The sequence below is a fragment of the Symphalangus syndactylus genome, chromosome 12, assembly GCF_028878055.3.
Source record: "Symphalangus syndactylus isolate Jambi chromosome 12, NHGRI_mSymSyn1-v2.1_pri, whole genome shotgun sequence".
In the NCBI taxonomy this organism is placed as follows: domain Eukaryota; kingdom Metazoa; phylum Chordata; class Mammalia; order Primates; family Hylobatidae; genus Symphalangus; species Symphalangus syndactylus.
Genome location: NC_072441.2, coordinates 95675253 through 95701180, shown reverse-complemented (window position 1 = coordinate 95701180; position 25928 = coordinate 95675253). Strand labels below are relative to the sequence as shown.

Genomic DNA, 25928 nt, shown 5'->3' with positions numbered 1-25928 from the left:
CAGAGAAAAAGAGAGCACTGATCAGGCAACAGGGAGGAAGAGCAAGGAAGTGGAAACTGGTTTCAGGAAGGTCTAGGGATTTAGGAATGTTAGGATGTTAGGGAAGTGTAGGAATATTTAAGAATGGGGGAAGGTAACGGCGTGTCTTTGGGACAGCCCGCTTACTATTTAAATTAATTCTATTTACCATCTACCCATTTTGACTTTCACCCTCTCCGCTCTATTTCCTTTCCTGCTAGAACATCCTCTTTTACTTGAGATTCACCAACCTGAATCAAACTCAGTTTTCAGGCAGTGCCAACACCTGAGATCAATGCTATCTTCTTTATCCTTTATAACATGCCTATACTGTCTAGAAATCATGAACCTGATCTTTCAGATGGGAAAACAAAACCCCAAAATAGTGCACCTAAAAATGCAAGGCAAATAAGTACTCACTTGCCCCAAGGGGCCACGATAGATTTCTCTCCACCTTGGGGCACCCTTCCCTCATCTCACTTGTTTGTATTTATTTATTTATTTATTTTGAGACTGAGTTTCGCTCTTGTTGCCCAGGCTGGAGTGCAGTGGTACGATCTTGGCTCACTGAAACCTCCGCCTCCTGGGTTCAAGCGATTCTCCTGCCTCAGCCTCCTGAGTAGCTGGGATTACAGGCATGCGCCACCACACCCGGCTAATTTTGTATTTTTAGTAGAGAGGGGGTTTCTCCATGTTGGTCAGGCTGGTAGCGAACTCCCAACCTTAAGTGATCTACCTGCCTCGGCCTCCCAAAGTGCTGAAATTACAGGCGTGAGCCACCATGCCTGGCCCCCTCATCTCACTTCTAATGAGCTTCTCACACTGCATGACTCAAGAAAATCTAGCCCAAATCTCTCCAAAGTTAAGACCCTCCCTTGTCACACTTTCCTCTACTGGTCACCAGACGCTCTTCCTTCCTGATCCCTGGTTTCCTATCTGAATGTGCCTTCCTTCAGGTCCTCTCTTCTTTCTCAATTCTCAGTTTGGAGTCTGCCCCAGCCTTGCCTTGCTCTGGCTACAGGGCAGGAGCTGGCTGTAGGAACTTCTTTATTCTGACGCAGTCCAGGCCTGGCACAGCTGTGTGAGATCTAAGTCTGTATAGGTGGATGATCAAGATGGAAATGGATACAGATGCCCATCTCTGTCCTGTGTCTGATTCCTCCTGGCCAGAGTGCAAGCCTCACCCTGGTGGGGACAGATTCTGCCCAGGCACAGCAGCAGTGAGACATTCCTCACATTCAGAGAAACCCCTCCAGCCCCTGGCTTCTCTTCCTAATTTGGTAACTACCAAGCCTCCTCCCTCCCTCTCCGCTGGGCCTGACCAGATTTCCCCTTCCTCCTGCCCCCTGCCGAAGAGGCTGCTCTGAAGCGGCCTGACTCACCTCCTTGGCTGCAGCAGCCTGCTCCCTAAACCGCCCGGCCAGCTGGGCCACCGAGGGGGACGCTGAGTTGTCCACATTGGCATTGGTCTCTGCCGGTCTTTCCTGGCAAATCGAGGAGAAGAAACAGTTAATCAGCAAATGGGTACCAGATGCCATGCAAGGCACTTGTTTTGTGGCCGCAAGCAGGAGTGCTGTGACAGTGAGGTATTTTAACAGCATTATCCAACTGGCTTCTGCATTCAAGGACTTAAAAAATTCCATCAATCACATTTAGTGAATATCTACAATGCTCTTGGCCCTGGGTGTGGCTTTGGGGACCTGGAGACAAACAAAACCTGGTTCTGTCCTGGAGGGGTGCCCAGGGATGTTAGAGGCAGTACAGGTCCAATTTTCTCATTCCTCAAAGACCCCACTGGCAAAGGGCAATGTCTGTGACAGTGTACGAGTATCCTTACCTCATGAACAAGGGTAAGCAAATGTCCTTTACTGAACTTGAAACACATATATATGTGTCTTATGTTCCCTACTTGAGTGCCATGCGTAAAGAAGTGTTCAGTAAATATTTGTGGAATTTATAAATAAGTGACAAGAGAGCAGATAGCACAGTGGATGGGAGCCAAACTGCCTGGATTCAAGCACTGACTTGCTCCATCTCTTACCAGCTTGGGGACCTGGGGCAAATGGCTTAGCCTTTCTGTGCCTTGACAAGGATGGCTGTAGCACATCCCTCATCAGTTGTTTCGTGGATTAAATGATTTGCTATATACTCAGAGTGCTGGGACAAGGCCTGGCACATCGCAAGTGCTTTGGAAGGGTGGTTGTTATTGTTACTGGTGATGAGTCTTGCCTCCAGTGTGGTCATCAGTTTACCATGGCTGACCCTCCATTGAGGTGCCCCCAGGTTCCCTGAAGAGGCCAAGATGCACCCCAGGACACCATTTATTCTCATGTACCATTTGTCAGCAAGACACACAGAGTAAGTTGGTGATGCTGGAAATGGCCAGTTCATTTCTGCCTTGTAACAGGAGGCCTACGTAACCACTTGGTTTGAATAAGATTTTTTACATGTCCAGTCCCGGAGACATTAGGTTTTTGTCTTTTGTCACCATGATGGCAGCATTTCTTACACAGACTTCGAATTCCCCCATCACTTCCCCTCCTTACGTCTAGTCTGAAAATGGGAGGATTTGGGCAGAAGTTTTTCTGAGAAAGTCCATCTCTGCCTTTCCCTGGCTCTCGTGGTCTACAAAAACAAAGGATGCTTCTCTCCAGCAGCGAGCTTACTCCCTTGTACACACACACACACACACACACACACACTCTTCCATGGCCCTCCTTTTGTGCTAAAAGTGGTGTGTCCGAGCTTTCTTATTTGGGTGCTCCCTCCAAAGTAAATAACTTTAGTCATTCTAAGATGCTGTCCCCTTGGAGCAAGGGAGGGGCAGATCTCCTCACCTCCCAGCCACTTCCGGCAGGGAAGTTAAGTTAATGTGGCAAAGCTTTGAGAAGAAGGCTTTGACAGGCCGGACACGGTGGCTCACGCCTGTAATCCCAGCACTTTGGGAGGCCGAGACAGTTGATCACTTGAGGTCAGGAGTTCGAGACCAGTCTGGGCAACATGGTGAAACCCCATCTCTACTAAAAATACAAAATTAGCCGGGTGTTGTGGTGTGCGCCTGTAATCTCAGTTACTCGGGAGGCTGAGGCAGGAGAATCACTTGAAGCTGGGAGGCAGAGGTTGCAGTGAGCCAAGATCACACCACTGCACTCCAGACTGGGCGACAGAATGAGATTCCATCTCAAAAAAAAAAAAAAAAAAGGCTTCGTTTAGGGATTTGAAGGAACTGCTGGGGCCATGGACTTTCCGATCTGCAAACGGCTATTCTGGAGGAAAAGACACGTACCCCTTTACTGTGGGTTGCTATAATTCAAGCTCATCTCCATCCCAGCCTAACACCAAATGCTGATTTCGCATAAAGATATAAAAGGATTCACCTCTATTCAAGATGCCAGATTTCCCCATGATGCTGGGGGAAAGCCGAGGAGTGCGAGGCCCCACCCTGATGAATTCCCCACTGGGAAGGGCTCCTAGACTTGACCCGTTTTACCCTCACACTTGCCACATAAGGAAGTCAGAGAATGGAACAACGAGAAAGAGGCTTGGGGACAGTGTGTGATTAATTGAGCCGTTCTTGGCAAAGACGTTGGCTGATTGGTTTGTCCATCTGTCTAACTTCCTGCCCACATCACAGATCAGTCTCTCTGTCCCCTGCTATTTATGCTTGGGTCCTGCTGACAGTGCGCTTTACCTCAGTTTCAAAGGCGCCAATCACTGGTGGAGCAGGAAGATAAATTCCAGTTAAAAATAGAGCTGTATAGGAATCAAAAGCTCCTCCCTTACTTCCCTGTCTCAAAACTAGCCTTGGCAAGGGGCTCAGAAGTGAGAGAACTCTGAGGCTTCTGGAAGCATTTAGGGCTTAAAAGCTGGGTTGAAGGAAAGATTCTATTACCTCTGAGTTTGTTTTCCTGGAACCTAGTGAGTGGCTTTTCTTTAGACTAAGGACTCCAGAGCTTGTTGAAGCTTGGCAGAACCTCACACCATCAGCCCCTCTCCAGACAATTCCCATCCTCTTTTGCAGAAGACTGATTGATTATTACCGTCTGCCCTCCGGGCACATTAAACCCAGAGAAGGCAAGTGACAGCCAGAGTCACACAGGACAGGCCAAACAGGATAATCTGTGAAACATCTGACTCCAACTCCTGAGATCCAGTAATGGACATCAGTTAAGTAGCATCATTTGTGAAAGTGCCTTGGCAACTCTAAAGTGCTACACAAATCTCAACATTATTATTAGCCTCTGAGTTGCATAGGTGCAATGGAAGAAGCGTGGTCTTGGGGATGAATCGGGGCTGGCGGCTCAGCCTGTTTGACGCCTTGCCTGGATTTCTGTCTTGCAGTTCTGGCAGGTACAGCTGCTAACCCCCCTCCGGTGTGCTCAGCGCCACACCACCTCAGCCATGGGCCGCGAGCTCTTCATGGCGGTCTTGCTAAAGCTATACCTTCACCTTGACTGTTAGGTCCGAGAACTTCAGTTTCTCTACCTATTCCCAGACTTTCCTGAGACACCCTTAGCCTCTTTGGATTAAATGTTCTTTCTCTGTTCCTGTGGTGTCCATAAAGTACTTAGCACAGAGCCTGAAACATAGCATGTGCTTGGCTGGGCACAGTAGCTCAAGCCTGGAATCCCAGCATTTTGGGATTCCAAGGCAAGAGGATCTCTTGAGCTCAGGAGTTCAAGACCAGACTGGGCAATAAAGAGAGACCCCCATCTGTATACAATATTAGCCTAGTGTGATGGCGTGTGCTACTCAGGAGGCTGAGGAGAGAAGATCGCTTGGGCCCAGTTGGTTGAGGCTGCAGTAAGCCATGCTCACATCACTGCACTACTGCACTCCCGCCTGGGCAACAGAGACTCTGTCTCAAAAAAAGAAAAAAAAACAGGGCTCATCTAAGGTTGGTTTCTTCCTCCTCCTCCTCCCATCTGACCTGGTCTGCTGTCAGGGCCTGGGTACCTGCTCACAGAGTCACTGACACCCTCAACTCACCCCCGTGGACCATACAAAGATGTAAGTCCCTCCCCTGCCAGCATCTACCCTCTAGGTCTTGGTCATTGCCTTGACTTCAGCTTGTCCTTTCTTTTTGGGCCATTTTCCATGTCTTAGATCTGTTTTCTGCACTCATCTCCCTTTGTGCCCTGCTTTAGCTCACACTTGTCTTTACAGATCGCAGGCCTGCACTCCATCTTCCTGGGCCCAGGTCTTGCTTACGAAACCCTCCCTGCTACCTTCCAGCTGGGCCATGCCAGGTAACTCGGAAACCATGCCTGTGGTTACTGTCTGGCCTGACTTTGCCAAGGCCAGGAGAAAATCACCTCTGGTGTTTACTTTCTATTTCTATGGGACTTTTTTCTGAGAACTGAGGAGCCCCTGTGTCTGGACAGCATGGAACTTCCCCTCCACTGTTGCCATGTTGCGTAAACACAGTTTGGATACTGCTGACCATCCACATAATGAGACCTTTATGTACAGGCCAGACTAGGCTCTACCTGCTTCCCAGGCTCTGCCCTGTCTCTCCACCCTTCGCGCTGGTCCAAGGTCTCAGTATCTCCCAGCCTTTGGGCTATGGTTTAGGGAAACAAGGCACCAGGGAAGGCCTCATCATCTACAGCTTAAGAGAAGATGCAGTGAGAGAGCCCAGTGTGGGACTGGAAGAACTATGCTCTTGGCCAAAAGGAAGTTTCTCTCTCTCACCAGAAATAGGCCAGAGCCCAGAGCCTCAAAGGTCTGAGGTATGTTTGCTTCTTCACTCCTCCAGAACTGAAGGGGATCACCCCTTCCAGTGTGACCATGCTTAAATCATCACTTCGTAAGGACCACCATAGAATCTCTCTGAAATACTGCAATGACTCTAGACTCTTCCTTTATGACCTTATTTATCCCTAGTTCTTCAATTTATCCCAATGTTTGACCATTGCCATCCTAGGAGGATGGAAAGGGTTCTGGACTGGGAACCTGGTAGGTCCATTTTACCTACTCATCTACCAGAGTACCTCCTATGTGGGAGGCACTGTCCTTACAGCCTTTGATATATTTTCTGTAACTCTTACCTCTCTAAAAGAGGAAACTGGGGCCCAGAGTTGCTAAGTAAGTTGCTATTCAAGTCAGTAAGTGCAGGCATGAGAATTTCTGGATTCCAAAGTTCTAGCTCTTTCCACACCAACATGCTGTACTAACTCTATGCCTTTACTGGAAGAGTTAACTTAGTCTCCTGTTAATAGGCATTTACTGGTCTAGGCCCTGAGATACATCAGTGAACAAGACAGTCCTTGCCCTTCAGAAGTTGCTACTTCAGCAATAAACAAGTACACAGCGAAACCGTAAGATACTTTGTTAAATGCTGTGAAGGAAATAAAACAGGGCACTTATTTTATGGGAATGTGGGAAGACATCTCTGAAGAGAGATCACGTGAGTTGAATCCCAGTTGGGGAAAAGAGAAAAGGAAAATTGTTCTGAGCAGAAGCACAGACAGAAACAAAGGTTGAGGGGCAGAGAAAAGAGAAGGGTGGCAGGGACAAGAGGGGGTGGGAAGATGCGAGTGGTGGTGTGAGGCCAGCTACATTGGCCTCATGGACCAGAGCACACAGTTTGTGTTTTATCTGGAGCCAGCAGGATGTCATCTGGAGGGTTTCAAGGAGGGATGTGACCTGAATCACACATCAAGGGGCTCTCTGTGGAGGAGGGACAGGAGTGGAAGAGGGTGGGCAGAGGCAGGTGCTGGCAGCGGTCCAGCTGAGATTGGGTGCAGGAGTGAACAGGGCTTGTGCAGGGGGATGGGATTTGAAGGTCAGGCTGCTGGGAATTACTGGCGAATGGGTGTGAGCAAGGGAAAGAGAAGAATCATGGATGACTCCTGAGGGTTTGACTTGGATAACAGGATGCATGGGGTATTTGCTTCCGGGTTGGAAAGCCATGTTGGGGAGAGAGGGGTGGGTGGGGCTAGGTGGGCAATGAATAGTTCTTCCTTGGTCATGAAAGTCTGACATGTCTATTAGATGTCTAAGTGGAGATGCAGTGCAGGAGGTGGAATATATACCCAAGTCTGGAGTTCAGAGAAGTGTTTCAGGCCGGAAACCAAACTTGGAGAGTCACTAGCTAGAGATGGTAGTTGATGTTACCAGACTGCATAAAGTCAGAGGAAATAGAGAATAGGGAAGAGAAGAGGCCCAAAGACTGAGGTCTGGGTTGTCTCCTTAGTCACCCTAAGCTGCCTTTCATTCTCAATGTGAGGGGACTGGTCCTGTTATTCCAGTGGGAGCCTGGAGGGCATTTTGGTGTAGAATGCAGATGGGATGGGCTTGAAAGGAAAATAAACCTCAGACCCCAAAATCACTAATCCAAAGGGAAAAGTCAAGCTGTGAAACGTGTCAGGCAAATCTGCCTCCCGCTTTATTTCTGAATAAGATAGACAAAGATTAAAAAGCGACATACCCTCGTCATAATTTTTCCCACTAGAAAATTCCTTGTGGGCCTCAAGATCTTTACCCTAAAACAGTTTTGTTGAATTTTACCCTGACAATGTAGACAATGTAAATTGATAGCTTATCTTCACAGGTGCAGGACAAAGGACAGAACTCTAAGTCACTCTCCTGCTCACCCGAGACAAAGGCATATCTGATTGCTTCCTCTGATGTAAAAATGCAGATTCACTGAGCTATGGAGGCAATAGGTGGACTGTTTCTTCTGCTCATCTCTCACATGTAAATTGTGTATCTGGTGAAAGGCTGATCAAAGTCTGAAAAGAATGCAACCATTTGTCTCATCTACCCACACCTTTATAAAATTTCTTCCTGTTTCCCCAATATTCATCCTTTCTCCTTTAAATATTAAGGCCTTCAACATCATCTTTGGAGAAAGGCACAGACCTGCCTCCTGGGGGCACATCCTTAACTTTGGCAAAATAAACTTTCTAAATAAAGACCTGTCTCAGATACTTTTGGTTTACATGGGTTAGGGCCAGAAGATTTCTTTGGCTAAAGTGATAGAGGGTAAGAAATCCTGAATGTCACTCATGAATGTTGCGTGCCCCATCCACATTGTTGAGTCATTTAATCACCCCTTCCTGAGCATCTATAGACACTGTAGAATGCATTGCGGTAACCGTGATGGCCCTCAAGGAGTGAACAGCCTTTTTCAGGGGTGAGGAGAATACAGAGAGGTAAAGAAGAACTGCAAGAAATAGATAAGGTAGAGGAATTGAAACAAGTATATATTAACAAATACATGTAATCAGATATTTCGCACAAACCCAAAAAAGTCCCAGATGTCCCCTACCTAACCACTTGTAGGCTTTAAGGATCTGAAAATGGCAGGTAATTGGTCTCTGCAGCTGGCTCCCAGGGAAAATCCCACCTGAGGTGCCCCACTCACAAAAAGGACCCACATGCAGGCACTGAGCCCGGGAGTGTGTCCCTGTTCGGAAACTCCAGGGCTTCCCATTTGCTCCCAGGACTTGGCATTGTCACCCAATAGTCCAGACAGGGTTTAGCTGTCCTCACACTGTGGGGAACAGTCCTGGCTGTCTCAGTGGTTTTAAAATCAGCATAGTTCACAGCCTGTGGTGCCTGGGAGGGTCTTCCAGGTGGGGGTTTGTAGGTTTAGTAGTGATGGCTAGTGTCTGGGCAAATTCCCAGGTGCCAGCAGGAGACCATAGAGGAGAGGGAGATGTTCATCCAGAATGTCATCGCAGTGACAGGATCTTGTCAGTGTAATTTGGGAGATGATGGTGGGAAATTTGTCTCTAAAATGTGCTAACTGTTGTACAAGCATAAAGAAAGAAAAGAAATTATTTTGAGTCTGGTGGGGGTGGGAAAGCACAGAGAACAACAAATTCAGAGTCAGATCTGGGTTTCAGTCTTGCTTCTGATATGTGTTGGGTGTGAACCTCTCTGAGTCTCAGTTTCCTTGTTTGTAAATGAGGCCATTTACATCTATCATCCTTTGGTTCAACCTAATATGCAAACACTTATCTTGTTTTCTGGCAGCGGCACCGCCCTTCTTCCATGGATGGCAGGAAGGAGGCTGATGCACTGTCTGCTCTGGAGGGTGCACTATGCTTTACACTGCTCTATGAAGGGAAGCACAGAGCTCAGGCTTTGAGCCAGATGGTCTGGGTTCAAATTCCAGCTCTACAGTTACTAGTTCTATGGCCTTGGGCAAGTTACCTAACTTGTCCGTGCCTCAGATTGCCTATCTGTAAAACGGAATGATGATGATAGTAGTTATGTTACAGGCTCATTGGAAGGATTTAATGAGTTTTTGTACCTGAAATGCTTAGAACAGGGCCTGGCGTGTAGGAGGTGTTTGATAATTGTTAGCTATTACTGGTTGTTGGCTATGGGGCTAGCAGCGTTCCTGAACACTCTGAGGGATGTCTAGGCTTCCATCCTAGATGTCTAATCTTCTCCTGTCCTTCCATTCCCTCTTGGATACAGAAGTCCCAGATAGAGCCCCAGCTAGCTAAGATGTGCTCCCTGCTGTTTGCAGCCATTCTTTGCTCAAGAATGGACCATCTGGACTCAGCGATTTTGGTGGGCTCTTTTATTACTAAGGCAGGAGCTTAACAGACACTCTCACCCCATCCCTGAGCTCATATCATCCCTGAGAGATGGATGTGCGTGGTATCTAGCAATTAAAAACTAAATACAGCTAAGTTTCACTTTATGGCTTCTAGGGTCATGACAAGGGTTTTGAATACTCACACATCCCAGCTGTGCAGAGCTCTGGGTCAAGTCAAACAGCTGAACCAAAATATCAAGTCCATGTCTGACATGGTTTAGCTGTGTCCCTGCTCAAATCTCATCTTGAATTCTAGCTCTCATAATTCCCATGTTTAATAGGAGGGACCAGGTGGGAGGAAATTGAATTATGGGAGCAGGTCTTTCCCATGCTGTTCTCATGATAGTGAGTAAATCTCACGAGATCTGATGGTTTTATAAAGGGGAGTTCCCCTGCAAAAGCTCTCTTGCCTGCCTCCATGTAGGCCGTGTCTTTGCTTCTCTTTTGCCTTCCACCATGCTTGTGAGGCCCACCCAGCCATGTGGAACTGTGAGTCCATTAAACCTCTTTCCTTTATAAATTACCCAGTCTTGGGTATGCTTTTTTTTTTTTTTTTCAAGATGGAGTCTCATTCTGTCACCCAGGCTGGAGTGCAGTGGTGCGATCTTGGCTCACTGCAACCTCCACCTCCCGGGTTCAAGCAGCTCTCCTGCCTCAGCCTCCCAAGTAGCTGGGACTACAGGCACGTGCCACCACACCCAGCTAATTTTTTGTATTTTTAGTAGAGATGGGGTTTCACTGTGTTAGCCAGGATGGTCTTGATCTCCTGACCTTGTGATTCACCCACCTCAGCCTCCCAAAGTGCTGGGATTACAGGCGTGAGCCACCTCGCCCGGCCGGATATGTCTTTATTAGCAGCATGAGAACAGACTAATACAATATCCATTCACTGACAAATGGAGAAACAAAATGTGACACAGCCACACAGTGGAATATTTTTCACCTTTAAAAAGGAATGAAGCTCTAATATATAGTAAATGTGATAAGCCTTGAAAACATTATGCTAAGTGAAAGAAGCCCATCACAAAAGACCACATGTTATGTGATTTCAACGTTATGAAATGTCCAGAATAGGCAAATCCAGAGAGAAAGAAAGTAGATTAATAGCTGCCTAGAGGAGATGGAAAGACAGGAGGTGGGGTGATAGCTAAAGCCTGTAGGCTTTCTTCTTTTTCAGTGATGAAAATGTTCTAAAATTGACTGTGGTGGTGGTTGCACAGTCTGTGAACATACCAAAAAGTATTTCATTGTACACTTTAAATAGGTGACTTGTATGTAAACGATATCTCAATAAAACTGTTATTTTAAAAATTGTCAAGTCTTTACAGCCAGTCTGTTGGACTGTGGGTAGGAGGGGCCAATGAAGGGAAATTGGCTTTCCTTCCATGTTCATGACTTCCCTTCCCTCGTGCTCAGCACCCTCCACCCACAGGCTCAGCCTTTCCCTGCCTCCAGCATGCCTTGCAGCTGCAGACACATCTGAGAAGTCTCTTCCAACCCACCACTGGGAGGGCTTATAGGTCTGTGAGGAAAACAGTGAGTTTCATGTCAAGTATCTGTGAAAGGTCTGGCTTGAGGGGGCACTCAGTCCATGGCTGTTCGCTTATTCATTCATTCAGTGAATATTTATTGAACATCGTATGGGCCTGACACTGGTCAGATGTGGGGATATAAAGATGAAGTTTCATGGTCCTAGAGCTCCATGAGCTTCCACTCTAGTTGAAAGGCAGACTTGTAACAAAACTATCAGAAAGAAAACAGACCATTGCTGCAATTGGGAAATGCATAACATTGCAATGGAAGCTCAGGAGGAGTACTTAACCTGCTTAGGTGAACCAGGGAACACTTCACAGAGGAAGTGATGCTTACGCAGAGTCTTGAAGGACAAATAACAGCTTGCCAGGAGAGAAGGTGGGCATGAGGGGAGAAAGAGGAAGGCATGTTGTAGGCACAGGGGTTGACTGGTACATGCAAAGTGTCAAAAGCATGGAAGAGCATGCTGTCTATGGGAAACTTTAGTTCAATATGGTCTAAGCAAAAAGAAAGGTAGAGAAATTGAAAGATGTGGCTTGTCCAGAGTAAGGCATATACAAGCTATAATTCAGGCTCCAGAACTTATTAGCTATATAGGTGGCCTTGGGCAAGTCACTTGATTTCTTGAGTCTCAGTTTCAACATCTGTAAAATCAGGTGGGCAAAACCTGTGTCACTGTGTGGTGATGAGGAATATCTAAGATGATAACAGCCATCATAACCAACACTCACTGTGAGCTTCCTTGGTGCCGGCTCATACCTCAAGTGCCAGCTGAGCACATGGGAAGTGCTTGGTGAAAGCGGTTATACTGAGGCTGTGCTACAGCATGTGGACTTCATTTCTTAAGCCAGGGTGATGAGGGAAGTTATCTGATTTGCTGTTTAGAAGGATTACCTGGAAGCAGATAGTTATCAATCTATGTTTCAATCCATTCTGAAAACCTTGGGCAAATGGAGGGAATCTGCTGCTACTCTTTTAAGGCAGTGCTATTAAAAAGGAATCGTTGTCATGTCTTCTTCCTCTCTTCCTCCTCTCTTCCTTCTTCTTCTTCTCTTTTTCTTATAATTATGCTTATTGCTATCTTTCATATGCTCTCCCATTGCCTAATGCAGGGAGCTCTCAGAGACTTGCTGGTAAGAACGCAAGGTCAGTCCTGAGCATCCTCTTGGATCTGCCTCTTTCCTGAGTGTCAGATCACATGAGCTCTTGCAGTCTCAGTCTCCTCATCTGTAAAATGGGATCATAATACCTGCCTTACCTACCCCAACTATCATGGGATAGTTGTGAGGCTCTAAAGACACAATGAATGAAAGCACCCTGGATGAGACGTACACAGAGAAGGACAGGATGGGCACGGTCTATACCTCTGGAGTCTATGGCCTATTGTGGAACAGGGACAATTAAGCAAGTATGTAAAGTATGATAGGTCAGTCAGTGTGGTAGCAGAATAACGGCCCTCAAAGATGTCCTCATCCTAATCCCTGGAACCTGTGAATATGTTAGATTAAATGGCAATGAGGAATTAAGGTTACAGATGGAATTAAGGCTGCCAGTCAGCTGACTGGATTATTTGGTGGGTCCCGTATTATCACAAGAGCCCTTAAAAGTGGAAGAGGATGGCAGAAGAGTGAGAGTCAGAGTGATGGGAGGCAACAAAGACTCTACCCACCATTGCTGTCTTTGAAGATAGAGGAAGGAGCCACAAACCAGCAAAAATGCAGGCAGCCTCTAGAAGCTGAAAAAGGCAAGAAAATGGTTTCTTCCCTAGACCCTTCAGAAGAAATGCAGCCCTGCCAAAAACTTGATTTTAGTCCATTTTGAGCTTTTGACCTCCAGAACTCTAAGATAATAAGTTCATATAGTGCAAGCCACTAAGTTGGTGGACATTTGTTACAGCAGCCATAGGAAACTAATACAGTCAGTCAGTCGAGTATTTGCAAGCACCCACAATGTGTTCTGAGTTCTGAGAACATAGTGGGGAAGAAGAGACAGTCACTGCTTATCACTGGAGCTCACATTCCAGTGGAGAGAGCTAGGCAGTAAACAAGCAAGTGAATGTATAGTACGTGAGTGGTGCTAATATGGAGAGTGTCAGGCTCCACCTCTGCAAGGGAGGTCACAAGAGGCCTTCTGAGGAGGAGGCGGAGGTGGAGGAGGAGGAGGCGGAGGAGTTGACATTGAGTTGCGGGTGCTATGATTGCAGAAGGACATGGTGAAATGCACAGCAGGAGCACCCAGCCTGGCCAGAGGCACCGGGGAAGACTTCCAGGAGGAAGTAACAAACTGGCCAAGCCTGAAGGGTAAGCAGAGCTGGTCATTCTCACGAGGGAGCTGCACAGTTGAGGAGTTCAAGGCCAGGGGAGCCTCAGGGAATGACAAGTTCTGTCATGTAAGCATGCATGCAAGATGAGGCCAGAGCATGAAAGGCTGCCTAAGTTGGGACTCTGGCCTAAGGGCCATCCGAGGTCACTGGAGGGTTCTAAGCAAAAAGCAAAACCACAGATTTATTTTTGCAAGATGCCTATGGCTGTAGGGTAAGAAACATGTGGGCTGGGGTTCAGGAGTGGGCTTCAGGAGGTGGAGAGCCCAGTCTAGAGGCCATTGAAACTATCACGGAAGGTAAAAAATGAGCAAGTTGGCAACTATGCCGCCTCCTGCAGAAGGTGGCAGGAGATCTTTTCACTGGGCTCAGCTTCTTGTGGGGTCTGGATCTGCCAAGGGAACTGGGAGCTGCATTTGGGAAGAGTGAGTGTGGAGGAGAGCAGGAGCAAGGAGAGCTGAGAAATGGATAAGGGCTGGCCCCTTCCGGGGTGAAATGGCAAGAAAGAAAGAACCTCTGGCAATGGGATGGCTGAAAGGACTGTGAGGATCAGGATCTCAAATCCCTGATTTAGAACTGTTAGCTGTGTGGCATCAGTGGACCTTCAGTAAAAGTTGAACTGTGCACAGCAGCCTTTTATTTGTGGGTGCTTTTTAGACATGTAGAGTGAGAATCAAGAGCATAGCCCATATTTAGAGGAGTAAAGGAATGGCTTCAAGATGTGGAGTTTGTTGAATGAACTACTCAGTGGGTATTAATGAGACCCTACAACATGCCAGACCCTAGGCCAGGCTCTAGGGATTCATCAAAGCAGAGCAGATGAGGCTCCCTCCTTATAAGAGAATGGAGAACAGGGATTCAGCAGAGGCAGAAAACTGGGCCCAGTGGTGACCATGAGCAGATAAGTCCATCTGAAAATAAGTAGAGATCTTAAGGATGGCTTGGATCCACAGCATTGGAGTCAATATTCTGTTGATTTCGGGAATCTTTAAAACTAGAGAGGATGATGGCCTGGATGGGGGTATGGTTAGTGGAGGGGAGATTATTGATAGGACTCAAAAGCAATTTAGGAGGAAGGACTGACCAGAATTGGGGACTGACAGGTGGGGGCAGGGAGGAATCAAGATGATGCCCAGATTTCTGGCTCTGGCTTCTGGGTGGAGAGGAGTGTCATTTACAGAGAGGGGGGAGCCGAGGGGAGGAGCAGGACTGCAGGAGTGCTCAGAAAGGGTGAGTTGCCAGAGTGGAGGGCCCAGGGCAGACTGTGAAGCACCTGCTTGGGATTTGTGGAGTCAGATGAACCTAAGGGTGAATCTTGGCTCAAATTACAAGGTGATGGCAGAGCCTGAAGACAGGGAGGGTGAGCGAAGGCTGCAAAGGAGATGGAGAGGGTGCTGGGATGAAGAGGCAGAAGGCAGCAATGCCTCAGGGGGTTACACACAACCATTTTGTCTTCTCTTTCCTTTTCCCACCAGCAGGCATGCAGGGGCAGAGGTACCAATCAAACTCAACCTTGTCAGTCTGGCAGCCTCTGAACAGCTCTAGTGTTTTTTTTTTGTTTGTTTTTTTGTTTTTTTGTTTTTTTTTGGCAAAGGAGAAGAGTGGGAAAGAAGTGTCTCTTTGTAGCTGGCATGGGTGATTTAGATGGATTTACTCACCTAGGCCAATAAGTACACGTACAATTTGTTACTCTCCAAGGTAAGTTCAGAATCTCCCTGTTATGCACTACTCTGACTCTCTACTGTTGGTTAGTTCAACAATAAAATCGACTTCACAGAGAGCTCCTCTGAGTCTGAAGGGTGGTTGGGCTCCAGGGAGCCACCTTTCCAGGATTGCCTGGAGTCCTGGGGTATGTTACAGCCACCTGGAGACCCACACAAGTACCCTTCACTAGGGGCCATTCCGGCCTCCCAGGCAGGAGTCAAGTGACAGTGTGAGTGTGCGTGTGTGTCCTGAGGTCTGGGACACTTGTCCTTCAGGCTGCAGCAGGAAGCCAGGGCATACCTTCTAAGATTAGAACAAATTTCCCAAGGACCCGGCCCCCGGTCTGCGTCCCAGTCAGCTGTAGCCTCTCCTGTTACAGCGTCTCCCAATCTTGCCTCCCTTGCAGTCAGGAGTGAGCATGAGCAGGACATGGTGCTGGGCCCTCTGGTTCCTGCCCCTGCAAGCCTCACGAGGGGGTACCGGAGGGAGACAGGAGAGGACCATCAGTCAAGACAAATTTTTGCATTTGACTTGTGGATCCAGGTCACATGCAGAAGAAATCAATGATAATAATTCCGTAGCTGCAACATCCTGAGCACCGAGTACAAGCCAGGCCATCTGCATGCACAGTCTTGGTTAAAGTATGTAACAAAACCCAAAGAGGAAGCCACTTTCCCTAGTACCCCATATGAAGTGAAAAGAGCAGATGGGGCAAAGGCTATGCTGGAGACCAAAGGAGGCCCTGCCTGCTGCAAATTGACATAATTTCTGATGGTTCCCAGGCTCATTCTCGGAGGCTCAGGGCTGGACTTGAAGTGACAGGTCACGCAGGTTCAAGCATGCCCAGAGTACAGCCTAGGGCTTGTCCTGTGGAGACCAATAGGCCTTGGCTCACATTATCAAGGCAATGGCAGAGGAGGAAGCTAGGAAGAAAAAAGAACGCTTTCCACTTTAATCAGTCTGTATCTGCACCAATGGTCTTAACATGGCCACTTGATCAAATTGCCTATTATTATTTGTCCATGATCCCTTGAAAATTCTAGATAGCCCTATTATCCATAAATCAAGGTGTTTCCAGTGTTTAGATGTCACAGTCATTAGATTATTAGCAAATATGTAGAAATTTTTTCATGCGCATCATTTCCTTACTTAATCTTTGACTGTACTTGGAATTAATGCATAGGGGGAGTGTCTAATTCGGAGGCAGAAGAAAAATAACTGGATTCAGAACAACATTAGAAGAACACAAGCTTAAGTTTTTATAAGTTATTGAATTCGCAAATCTGTTTAACTACATTTGCAAAACACTACACAAAGTTCTACAAAGTATCTATGAGTGCCTAGATATACAGAGAGCACAATCTGAAAAACTGACATCTGAGCTTCCTTCAAGCACAGTTGCACCCTGGGCACTTCCAGAAAACCCCCTGTGAAGCTCCCCTTCCCCACCATGCACCTTCCCCCATTCAGGCAGAATTGGCAGCTCCCTCTTTTTTTTTTTTTTTTTTAGTACATCTTGGACATATTTATTCATTCATTATTTCTGTATTCCAGGCCCTGCAGTGGGTGCTCAGGGTTTAGGAATGAACCAAATCAAAAGGGTCCTTTCATAATGGAGGTTACAGTCTAGTAGGGGAGACATATATTCCATAGCCATTATTATCTTAACTCCAGCTTATTATTTATTAGGGTGATAAATGCTGAAGAGGAAAAGGGTTCTAGGAGAGCATGTGACAAGAAAATCTGACCCAAAGATGTGACATTTAAAGTGAGGTCACTAGAAGTGAACCAGGCAAGTGTGAAGTTTGAGGGGTAAGGAGGATTAGTCAGAGGGTGGCCAAAGGTAGCCAAGGGCATTCAAGTAGAGTTTATACAAAAACCTCCTGGAGGAGAGACAGGAGGTGTTTGAGGAACTGAAAGAAGATGTGGCTGGAACTCAAAGAGTTTTTTTTGTTTTTTTGGAGATGGAGTCTTGCTCTGTTGCCCAGGTTGGAGTGCAGTGGTGCAATCTCAGCTCACTGCAACCTCTGCCTGCCGGGTTCAAGTGATTCTCCTGCCTCGGCCTCCCGAGTAGCTGGGATTACAGATGCCCACTACCACACCTGGCTAATTTTTTAACTTTTAGTAGAGATGGGGTTTCACTATGTTGGCCAGGCTGGTTTCGAACTCCTGACCTCAGGTGATCCATCTACCTTGGCCTCCTAAAGTGTTGGGATTACAGGCGTGAGCCACCGCACCTGGCCTGAGAGCTTTTAAAATACCCGCATTTTTCATGTTTTTCTCTTTCTACTGTAATTGCTGAGCACACAGACCATGTGTTATTCATGGCTCCATCCCCTAGCCCATAGTAGGTACTCAGTAAAGGCCGGTAAATGAATGAACAAATAAATGAATGATGCCTCCGTAAACCAATACCACTGGGGCAACATTGTGAGGGCTTGATAAATATAGATCAGGACCTTGAAGAGAAAATGGAAACAAATTGTCATCCAGGGAGGCTCTGAGCACACCAGGCTTGAATATTTTCATTAAGATTCAGTGACTTGTCCAAGCTCCCTAAAATAGTAACCAAAGGGCAAAGAATGAGGCTTTCTCCTGCCCAAGCCATTACTTAACAATCAGAGCCTCCTGTCTCTACTTGGAGCTATGAAATCTATTATAATTCCATATCTCTATCCATGGGTATCTGTCTTCTCCAGTTTTAACAACCCAACCTATCCTAGAACATGACACATCAAAAATACTTAAAATTTGTTTCTTTATTAGCTGCTTGATATTTTCAGATCCATTTCAGCGAGGAGAAAATTTGAAGAAAAGAAAGATATAATGCAGAAGGTAGAATTAATGTATTATGAATATAGTAGAATGGTGTCTGTCCCAGTTCTGAAGTCCACATCTCTGGTCTGGTCTCAGTATCTGCCTTCAGTCACCAAGGGAGAGGCTCCATGCCTCCAGGCCCCTTCCAAGTCCTCCTCTGCAGCCCAGGGATGCTCAAGGCAGGATTCCACAGTCTCTAGTATATCAAGAGGACTCCATCCAAAGTACAGGATAGGCGCCCCCTCCCTTGAAGCCTACTCAGCTACAATGAGGCGCCCCTTCCCTTGAAGCCTGCTCAGCTACAATGGGACCAAAAGGAGTCTTGGAGCTGACTTTTTAAAATAAACTTTTCCATCTCCTCTCACCAGCCTGCTACAAAAAGGGAAAAGAAACAAAAGCCATCCAGCTGAGTTGAGTTGCTTCACTTGAAAGTTCTATTGCAGGGGTCTCCAATCTTTTGGTTTCCCTGGGCCACAGTGGAAGAATTGTCTTAGGGCACACATAAAATACACTTAAAAAACTCATGATGTTTAAAGAAAGTTTATGAATTTGTGTTAGGCCACATTCAAAGCCGTCCCCCTTGGCCACATGTGGCCCATGGGCCGTGGGTTGGACAAGCTTGTTCTATTGGGTTTTACAGAGCAAAGCAGCTAGGCTCCTGGCATGGCAGGGACCGTTGGGTGTTCAGCCTGCAGAGGCTTGCTGATGGCCAGCCCTCTCTCTTCCACCCACCCTTTCCTCTGGATGCTCCCTTTGGGCCTTGGGCTGATTCACGGTTACTGTCCCCTCCCAGGGCTGATGGAAAGCATTCCAGGGCATTGGTCCCATGAGAATTCAGACCTGTGTGTGGGGAGTGGCTGCCAGGCACTCAAGTCCCCTCTGTAACTAGCATCATCCGCATACTCAGGAATTCTCTTTACACTTCCTTCCTGCTCACTGTCTCTCTTTAGAAACTGGTTTTGAATGAGTAATAGTAGGCTTTCGTAATGTTTTTTTCAACAATAATAAAACAGCAAATTTACTGAATGATTATTGTGCCAGGTACTGTGCTAAGATGATCTCATTTAATCCCCACGACACCTCTGTGACGTGGATTCATAATTATCTCCTTTTTACTGATGAGAGAATTGAGACTCAGGAGCCCAAGTAACTGAATTATGGGTTGCGGAGCTACTGATGGGCGATCTGGAACCCATGCTCAGTTGGTCTATTAAAGCCTGGGCTCCCAACCGGACCTCCACACTGCCTCCAGCAGGAAAAGCATAGAGAGTTTACATTTTGGTATTAAAAAGTGCTCATCTGGCCAGGCACGGTGGCTCACGCCTGTAATCCCAGCACTTTGGGAGGCTGAGGCAGGCCGATCACTGAAGGCCAGGAGTTTGAGACCAGCCTGGCAAACATGGCAAAACCCCGTCTCAACTAAAAATACAAAAATTAGCTGGGTGTGGTGGCACTCGCCTGTAATCCCAGCTACTCAGGAGGCTGAGGCATGAGAATCTCTGGAACCTGGGAGGCGGAGGTTGCAGTGAGTGGAGATTGTGCCGCTGCACTCCAGACTGGGCAACAGAGTGAGACTCTGTCTCAAAAAAAAAAAAAAAGGTGCTCATCAAATTTATTAATAATGAGACAACAGTAAAAATGGGCAAAGGATTTAAACAGACACTTCACCAAAAAATACATATGAATCACTAATAAGCACATTAGTCATCAGGTAAACACAAATTAAGACTATAAAGAGATACCACTACACACCCACAAGAATGGCTAAATTAAAATAAACTGACCATACCAAATGACGGTGAAGCTGCAGAACAACTGGATCACTCCTATGTTGTTGGTGGGAATGTGAAACAGTACAGTCACTTTGAAAAATATTTTGGTAGCTTCTCATGAAGTTAACATACACCTACGCTACACCTACCAACAATCTCACTTGTATTTGCCCACGAGAAATGAAAGTATATGTTCACATAAATACTTATATACCAATCTTCAAAGAAACTTTATTATTAATACCTGAGACCTAGAAATAACTCAAATGTCCATCAACGGGTAAGTAGACAGACAAATTATGTTTTACATACATTATGGAATACTATTCAGCAATAAAAAGGAACAAACTACTGATACACACAGCAACATGCATGAATCTGAAAAGCATTGTGCTAAGTGAAAGAGGTCAGACAGAAATGACTTCCCGTATGATTCTATTTACATAACATTCTTTAAAAGGCAAAACTATAATAACAGAAAGAAGATCACTGATTGCGTGGGACCAGCGGTGGGCGCAGGGAATTGACTGTAAAGAGTGTGAAGGGTCTTTTGGGGTGATAGAAATGCTCTATATCTTCTTCTTCTTTTTTTTTTGTGACACAGAGTCTCACTTCGTCACCCAGGCTGGAGTGCAGTGGCATGATCTCAGCTCACTGCAACCTCCACCTCCTGAGTTCAAGAGATTCTCGTGCCTCAGTCTCCTGAGTAGCTCGGATTACAGGCATGCGCCACCACGCCTGGCTAATTTGTATTTTTAGTAGAAACAAGGTTTCTCTAGGTTGGTCAGGCTGGTCTTGAATTCCCGACCTCAGGTGATCCACCCGTCTCAGCCTCCCAAAGTGCTGGGATTATAGGTGTGAGCCCCTGCACCGGGCCAATTTTTGTATTTGTAGTAGAGACAGGGTTTTGCCATGTTGGCCAGGCTGGTCTCAAACTCCTGACCTCAAGTGATCTGCCAGCCTCAGCCTCCCAACGTGCAAGGATTACAGGTGTGAGCCATAACACCCAGCCAGAAATGCTCTATACCTTGATCATGGTCTACATCTTGTGGTGGTGGCTATATGACTGTATACATTTGTCAACACTCATCAATGTATACACTTAAAATGGGTGAATTTTATTGTACATATATTTTACCTCAAAAAGGTGATTAAAATATTTTAAAGTGCTCATGATAGTTCAAATACAAAAGGTGAGGTGCACTCAGCCTGCAGGATGTCTTTCATGTGCCCTAGGGCTAGGAACCTGGCTTAGTCTCAGGATGCCAGCTCTGTGTGCCTCGGCGTGAGCAGGAAGGTGCTGTGGCTGCAGGAGTTTGGCAGCCTCTGGCAGCTGCTGGGAGCAGGCCACATCCAGCCACTCCTGTCCAGCCCAGGGTGGCTGCCAGGACTCATGCAGCAAGATAGAGGAGACAGCACAGAATTTGGAGCTTGACAAGACCAGGTTTGGATCCCACTCTGTAATTGATGGGTTGTGGGATCCTAGGAAATTGACTTAACTGTTCAGACTCTCATCTGTAAAATGAGGATAATAACACCCCCTACAAGGTCATGGGGATACTAGGAGATAGTGTTTGATTAGATAGTTTGGGTTGACATCCAGACCTTGCCTTTTACTAGATGTGTGATCTTAGGCAAGACACTTGACCTTATTGAGCCTTAGTTTCCCCACTTGTAAAATAAACATTTATAATAGCACTTATTTTTTACAATTGTGATAAAGCCCAAATGAGATATTGCATATAAAGCCCCAGCACAGTGCCTGGCACATAATAAGCTCTCCCCTCATTTTAGCTATTGTTGTTGTCACCTAAGATACCAACTGACACACGGTAGGTGTTAGTCAAAATGTGGGCTCCCTCGCACTCCTTGTAGAGATACCAGGCAGTTGCCAGTTTGGCCCTGAAGAATTGTAAGGGGGTGGCAGGGATCTGCTATTGCCAAGTCATTTTCATTCCCATCTTGCAGGATAGGTTGGCAGAGCAGATGGGCTGGCATTGCATCTTCATGTCAGAGGAATTTACAAATGGGAGTCTTCGGAACCACAAGAGCTAGCTGGAGTGTGATTCTGGCCTTCAGCCACCAGGACACTCACTCAGAAAAGGGCAATTCGTGTGCTGGGGTCATTTGGATGTCTCCAGGCTGTGGGTTAGGGTAATGCGTCAGGATCAGCCTTCAGAGGGAAGACTGCTTCTGGCTTCTGCAGGTTGGGGAGGGTCTTGCCATTACCCAGGCATATGGTATGAAGGGGCCATAAAGGGCAAGTCTCGAGTGCAGCTGGCCTCAGGGGTGTGGCCATAGTTTGAGGGCTGTGCCTGCCCCTGCAGGTCTAGGCCTGATGGGGATAATTTCTCAAGTGAGGGCAGGGGCTCTCGAAGGCTTCTGTGGGTGAATGGCCTGAGTAGTTCTCCAGGGAACACAATGGTCTAGGGAGTGGGACTACGGGGTTAAGTCTCTGAGCAGACAAGCCCTGTCCTGCAAAGTTAGAAGGGAAGATCCAGATGAGTCATTTCAAGAGCCGAGCAGCTGGGAGGCAGGCGAGCCCACTGACCCAGCAGTGAGAGGAGCGGCGTGAACTCACTGGCCCCCATGACCTTCCGCTTCATCTGCGAGATGAGGGGCTTGCAGAGGACGCTTCCTAAGACCCACACTGCTGGCTCGCTCTTCATTTTTAACATAACGTAAGGAGAAAATCGGGAAAACTTGGGTTATCTTTCTTCTGTAGATGAAAATAGAGGTGGATAATGGATAACCTAATTAAGTCCAGGCAGAATCGGAAGCAACTCTGCCAGGAAACTCAGGGCTGCCAAGCAAACCCAGCGCTTGCTACAGCCCCAACATCTTCACACTCAGCTCTTCCAAGTAAAGAATCCCGTCCCCCCTCCTCCTCCTCCTTCCTAAGAAGATTTTAGGAGTGGAACTCCCTGCCTTTCTTAAATCAGGAATAAAATGCACAATATGATATGGTCCTTTTATTCCAAATTAGCAAGCTGAGGCCAGCCATTCTTTCAAAAAGGAGAGTTTCCGGAAAGCAGATGGCAGGCCTCAAATAGCCTAAGAGGTGTCCACAAGCAATTATAGAGAAAAGTGGATGAAAAACTGGTAATGAAGAACAGTGACAAAGATGGTCAAGGGACACAAGGCCAGAAGAACTATAATTGTGAATGGGAAAAAGAAAAAAAGAAATGAGGAGGCAGAAAGAGAAAGAGAGAAAGAGAGAGAGAGCGAGATCAAGAGAGCCTGCGTATACACACATACACACACGAGTGTGCTGCCTGCACACCCCAATCCCCCAACACCCCAGGGGATTGCTGCTACCCAGCTAGGGAAAAAATAACCTTCACTTTGGTTTTATCAGAAAAGTCATAAGAGATGGAATGAAGACTTTGTTTTCTTTCCTGTTACTTTTTTGCCATCTGCTACACCAAGGGCATAGGCCCAGCCCCTTGGCCAGCTTGAAAGCCTCGTGGTTCTGAAGCAGGAAGGGTCAAGGCAGGAAGCAGGGGCTCTAAGAATAGAATGGGTCATCTAGGGAAGCTTTTGGAATAGATACAGACAGGGCTTTTCACTAATCCCCTAGGGTGAGTGACTGGGACCCTCCTCCCTCCCTCAGGGGGCTCTCAGGCTCTAAGCAGAGGTTAACATACAAGGTTGCTGCACAGATCAATCTGTGCATTATATTCCTCATGGGAAACCCAAGAAGGGTTCTCCTTATAGTGAGCACAGAAACATAATGGCCCCCCAGCCCAAGAAGCAATGTATACAAGATCTAAGATACAAATAAGCCAATCTCCTCTTGCTGCACTCCTACCAGCATCTGTACTATCCTCCACCAAATGCATGAGGAATCTCTTTTTGGATACGGGCCAATCTGCTCCTTGTGTAGTTATTTGGGCAGATGACTCACAAGATTTTATATATATTAACGGACAGTGGAACTGTGGACAGCCCAGGCAGTACTTTATCCCACCACCTAAGCACATCCACATCCACTTCCTAGTGGCCTCCAGGAGCCCAGGATGGTGGCTGCTGTGGCTTTTGCAGGAGAGGTGGCTCCACTCTTAGTGGCTTCCAGCCACTACACCCAGAGAGGATCCAGGATTGCAAAAGGACCTTCTGGATCCTCACAGAAAGCAGAGAGCAGAAATGGTGTTCATTTCCACCCCAGGGTCAGCACAGTGCTGGCAGTGAGGTCAGACTGGCCCATGCTGGTCTGTCTGTGATCAGCCTAACGTCCAAGCACGGGCTGGCATGGAAGATCCAGAACTAGGCCCTGAACTTGGGACTCCACCAGGGGAGGATGTGGAGTTAGAAGTGCAGGGTCTAGTCCCAGACCCGCACTTCACAGCAGGGACCCTGGACAAGCTACCTATCTTTTCTCGACTTCATTTTCTTCCTCTGTAAAATGGGGATGATCTCTACTACATAGGGTCATAATGAAGGTAAGTCACAACGTGTATGGTAAGTGCCTTGTAAACCAATGTTTATTTAAAAATAAGGAAATCCCAATATGTATTATTCCTATTTTCAACTGATTTTACTTAATATGATTAGGGGCTGGCCCATGTTGGGGATAGAACCTGCTTGATAGTCAAGATCAAGCAGGGACTTCTGTAGGCCCCTAGTTGAAAGCAATGAGATTTAAGAAGATTCAGTCTCCCTACAGAATTCTTAGCTAAACCTCATTTTGGTGGAAGCCAAAGGAAGTTCCTGAAAAATAAGAAACAATCAACCAACAATTTAGTGGTGGGGAGGAGTTTATAGAGAAATCAAGTTCCTCTGTATTGAAGTTGACAGACCAGTTAGGGAAATATGAAACCAGGGTATATCAAATGCAAGAGTGAATTACAGCTGGGCACGGTGGCTCACACCTGTAATCCCAGCACTTTGGGAGGCCAAGTCAGAAGGAATGCTTGAAGCCAGGACTTCGAGAACAGCCTGGACAACAAAATGAGACTCCATTGCTACACAAAAATAGAGAAATTAGCCCGGCATGCTGGCAGGCACCTATAGTCCTAGGTATTCAAGAGGTATTCAAGAGGCTGAGGTGGGAGGATCTCTTGAGCCCAAGACTTCAAGGCTGCAGAGAGCTATGACTGCACTCCAGCCTGCAACAGAGTAAGACCCTGTTTCTAAACAAAACAAAACAAAAATAGTGAATTAAGGAGCCAATGGTACAGAAGTTGCAACTCTAGGGGGCATGATTCACAGCTCAAGGAGCAGCACAGGCTGTAAGTGTGGCTGTGGCTATGGGCCCGGGAAGAAGAAGTGATGGGGTAAGTAAGGATGGGGGTCAGATGTGATCAAAACGTGATTATAGACAGTGTTCTGGAGATGGAGTGTCTGACTGACATCTCCACTCTGTTCCTTATGTGACCTTGGGCAAGTAACAACCTCTGTAAGCATCAGGGGCCTCATCTAAAAGTGAGGATAGGAATACTTAACGTCATAGGCTCATATAAGAATCAAACAAGACAGCACATGTAAAATGCTTAACACAGAGCTTAGCACACAAACAAGTGTTCAAAAATGCAAGCTATTAAGCATGGAGCCAAGGTATTTGGAATCTGTCCTGAAGGGGTAAATATGACGAGGAGTTTAAGAGAAAACACTTGTCCTGAATTCTTACGTGCAAACCAAGATTGCAAAAAAGAGACATGTGGGCAGCCCCCACAGTGATGCAGACATCCTTTTGGAGAGAGCGTTCAATGTCCAGGGAAGGGTGAGTGACCTGGCTAAGATGGCAGGAAAAGACCCTGTAACCCTGGGAGGCCCTGGAGCAGGGGCATGGCGAGTTCAGGGACATTCCACATCTATCCCACCAGAGAGAAGGGCAAAATATAGAAGAGAGCTGAGAAAATGGAAGGAAAACTTCCATTTAAGGAGCAAATGGGGGAGGGGGCTGACAAGGGAGGAAAGAGATGACAGAAGCTAAAAGCTGGAGCTAGAAAAATTCCAGACTGGTATCAGCTGTAAGATCTGGCCAGGGAATGGACACGTGGTCCAAGGGGAGCCTGTGATCACAGTTCCCAGCATGCTTTGCTGGATTCCCACGCCTGGCTCTCCAGTTCATGGCATTCTGAAGGCAAATTGAGATTACCTAGTTGAAACACAGTATGCAGCGGCAGAGCGTAGAGTGTGCCCAAAAAGGTGTTAAAATAAATGTTTCCCTTTTTTAACTAAGGGAAAACTCCCAGAAACTATT

The 25928-nt window shown here is 46.7% G+C and overlaps 1 protein-coding gene across 3 annotated transcripts in view; it reads right to left on the bottom strand.

The window, feature by feature from the left end:
• The window catches only part of RCSD1 (RCSD domain containing 1), a 76588-nt gene that overhangs the window by 21104 nt on the left and 29556 nt on the right, over window positions 1-25928 (bottom strand). For all 3 annotated transcript variants that reach the window (XM_063625112.1, XM_063625113.1, XM_063625115.1), the window contains exon 2: window positions 1401-1502. In XM_063625112.1, coding sequence (XP_063481182.1) covers window positions 1401-1502 — 102 coding nt within the window. The remainder of the gene's footprint in view (window positions 1-1400; window positions 1503-25928) is intronic.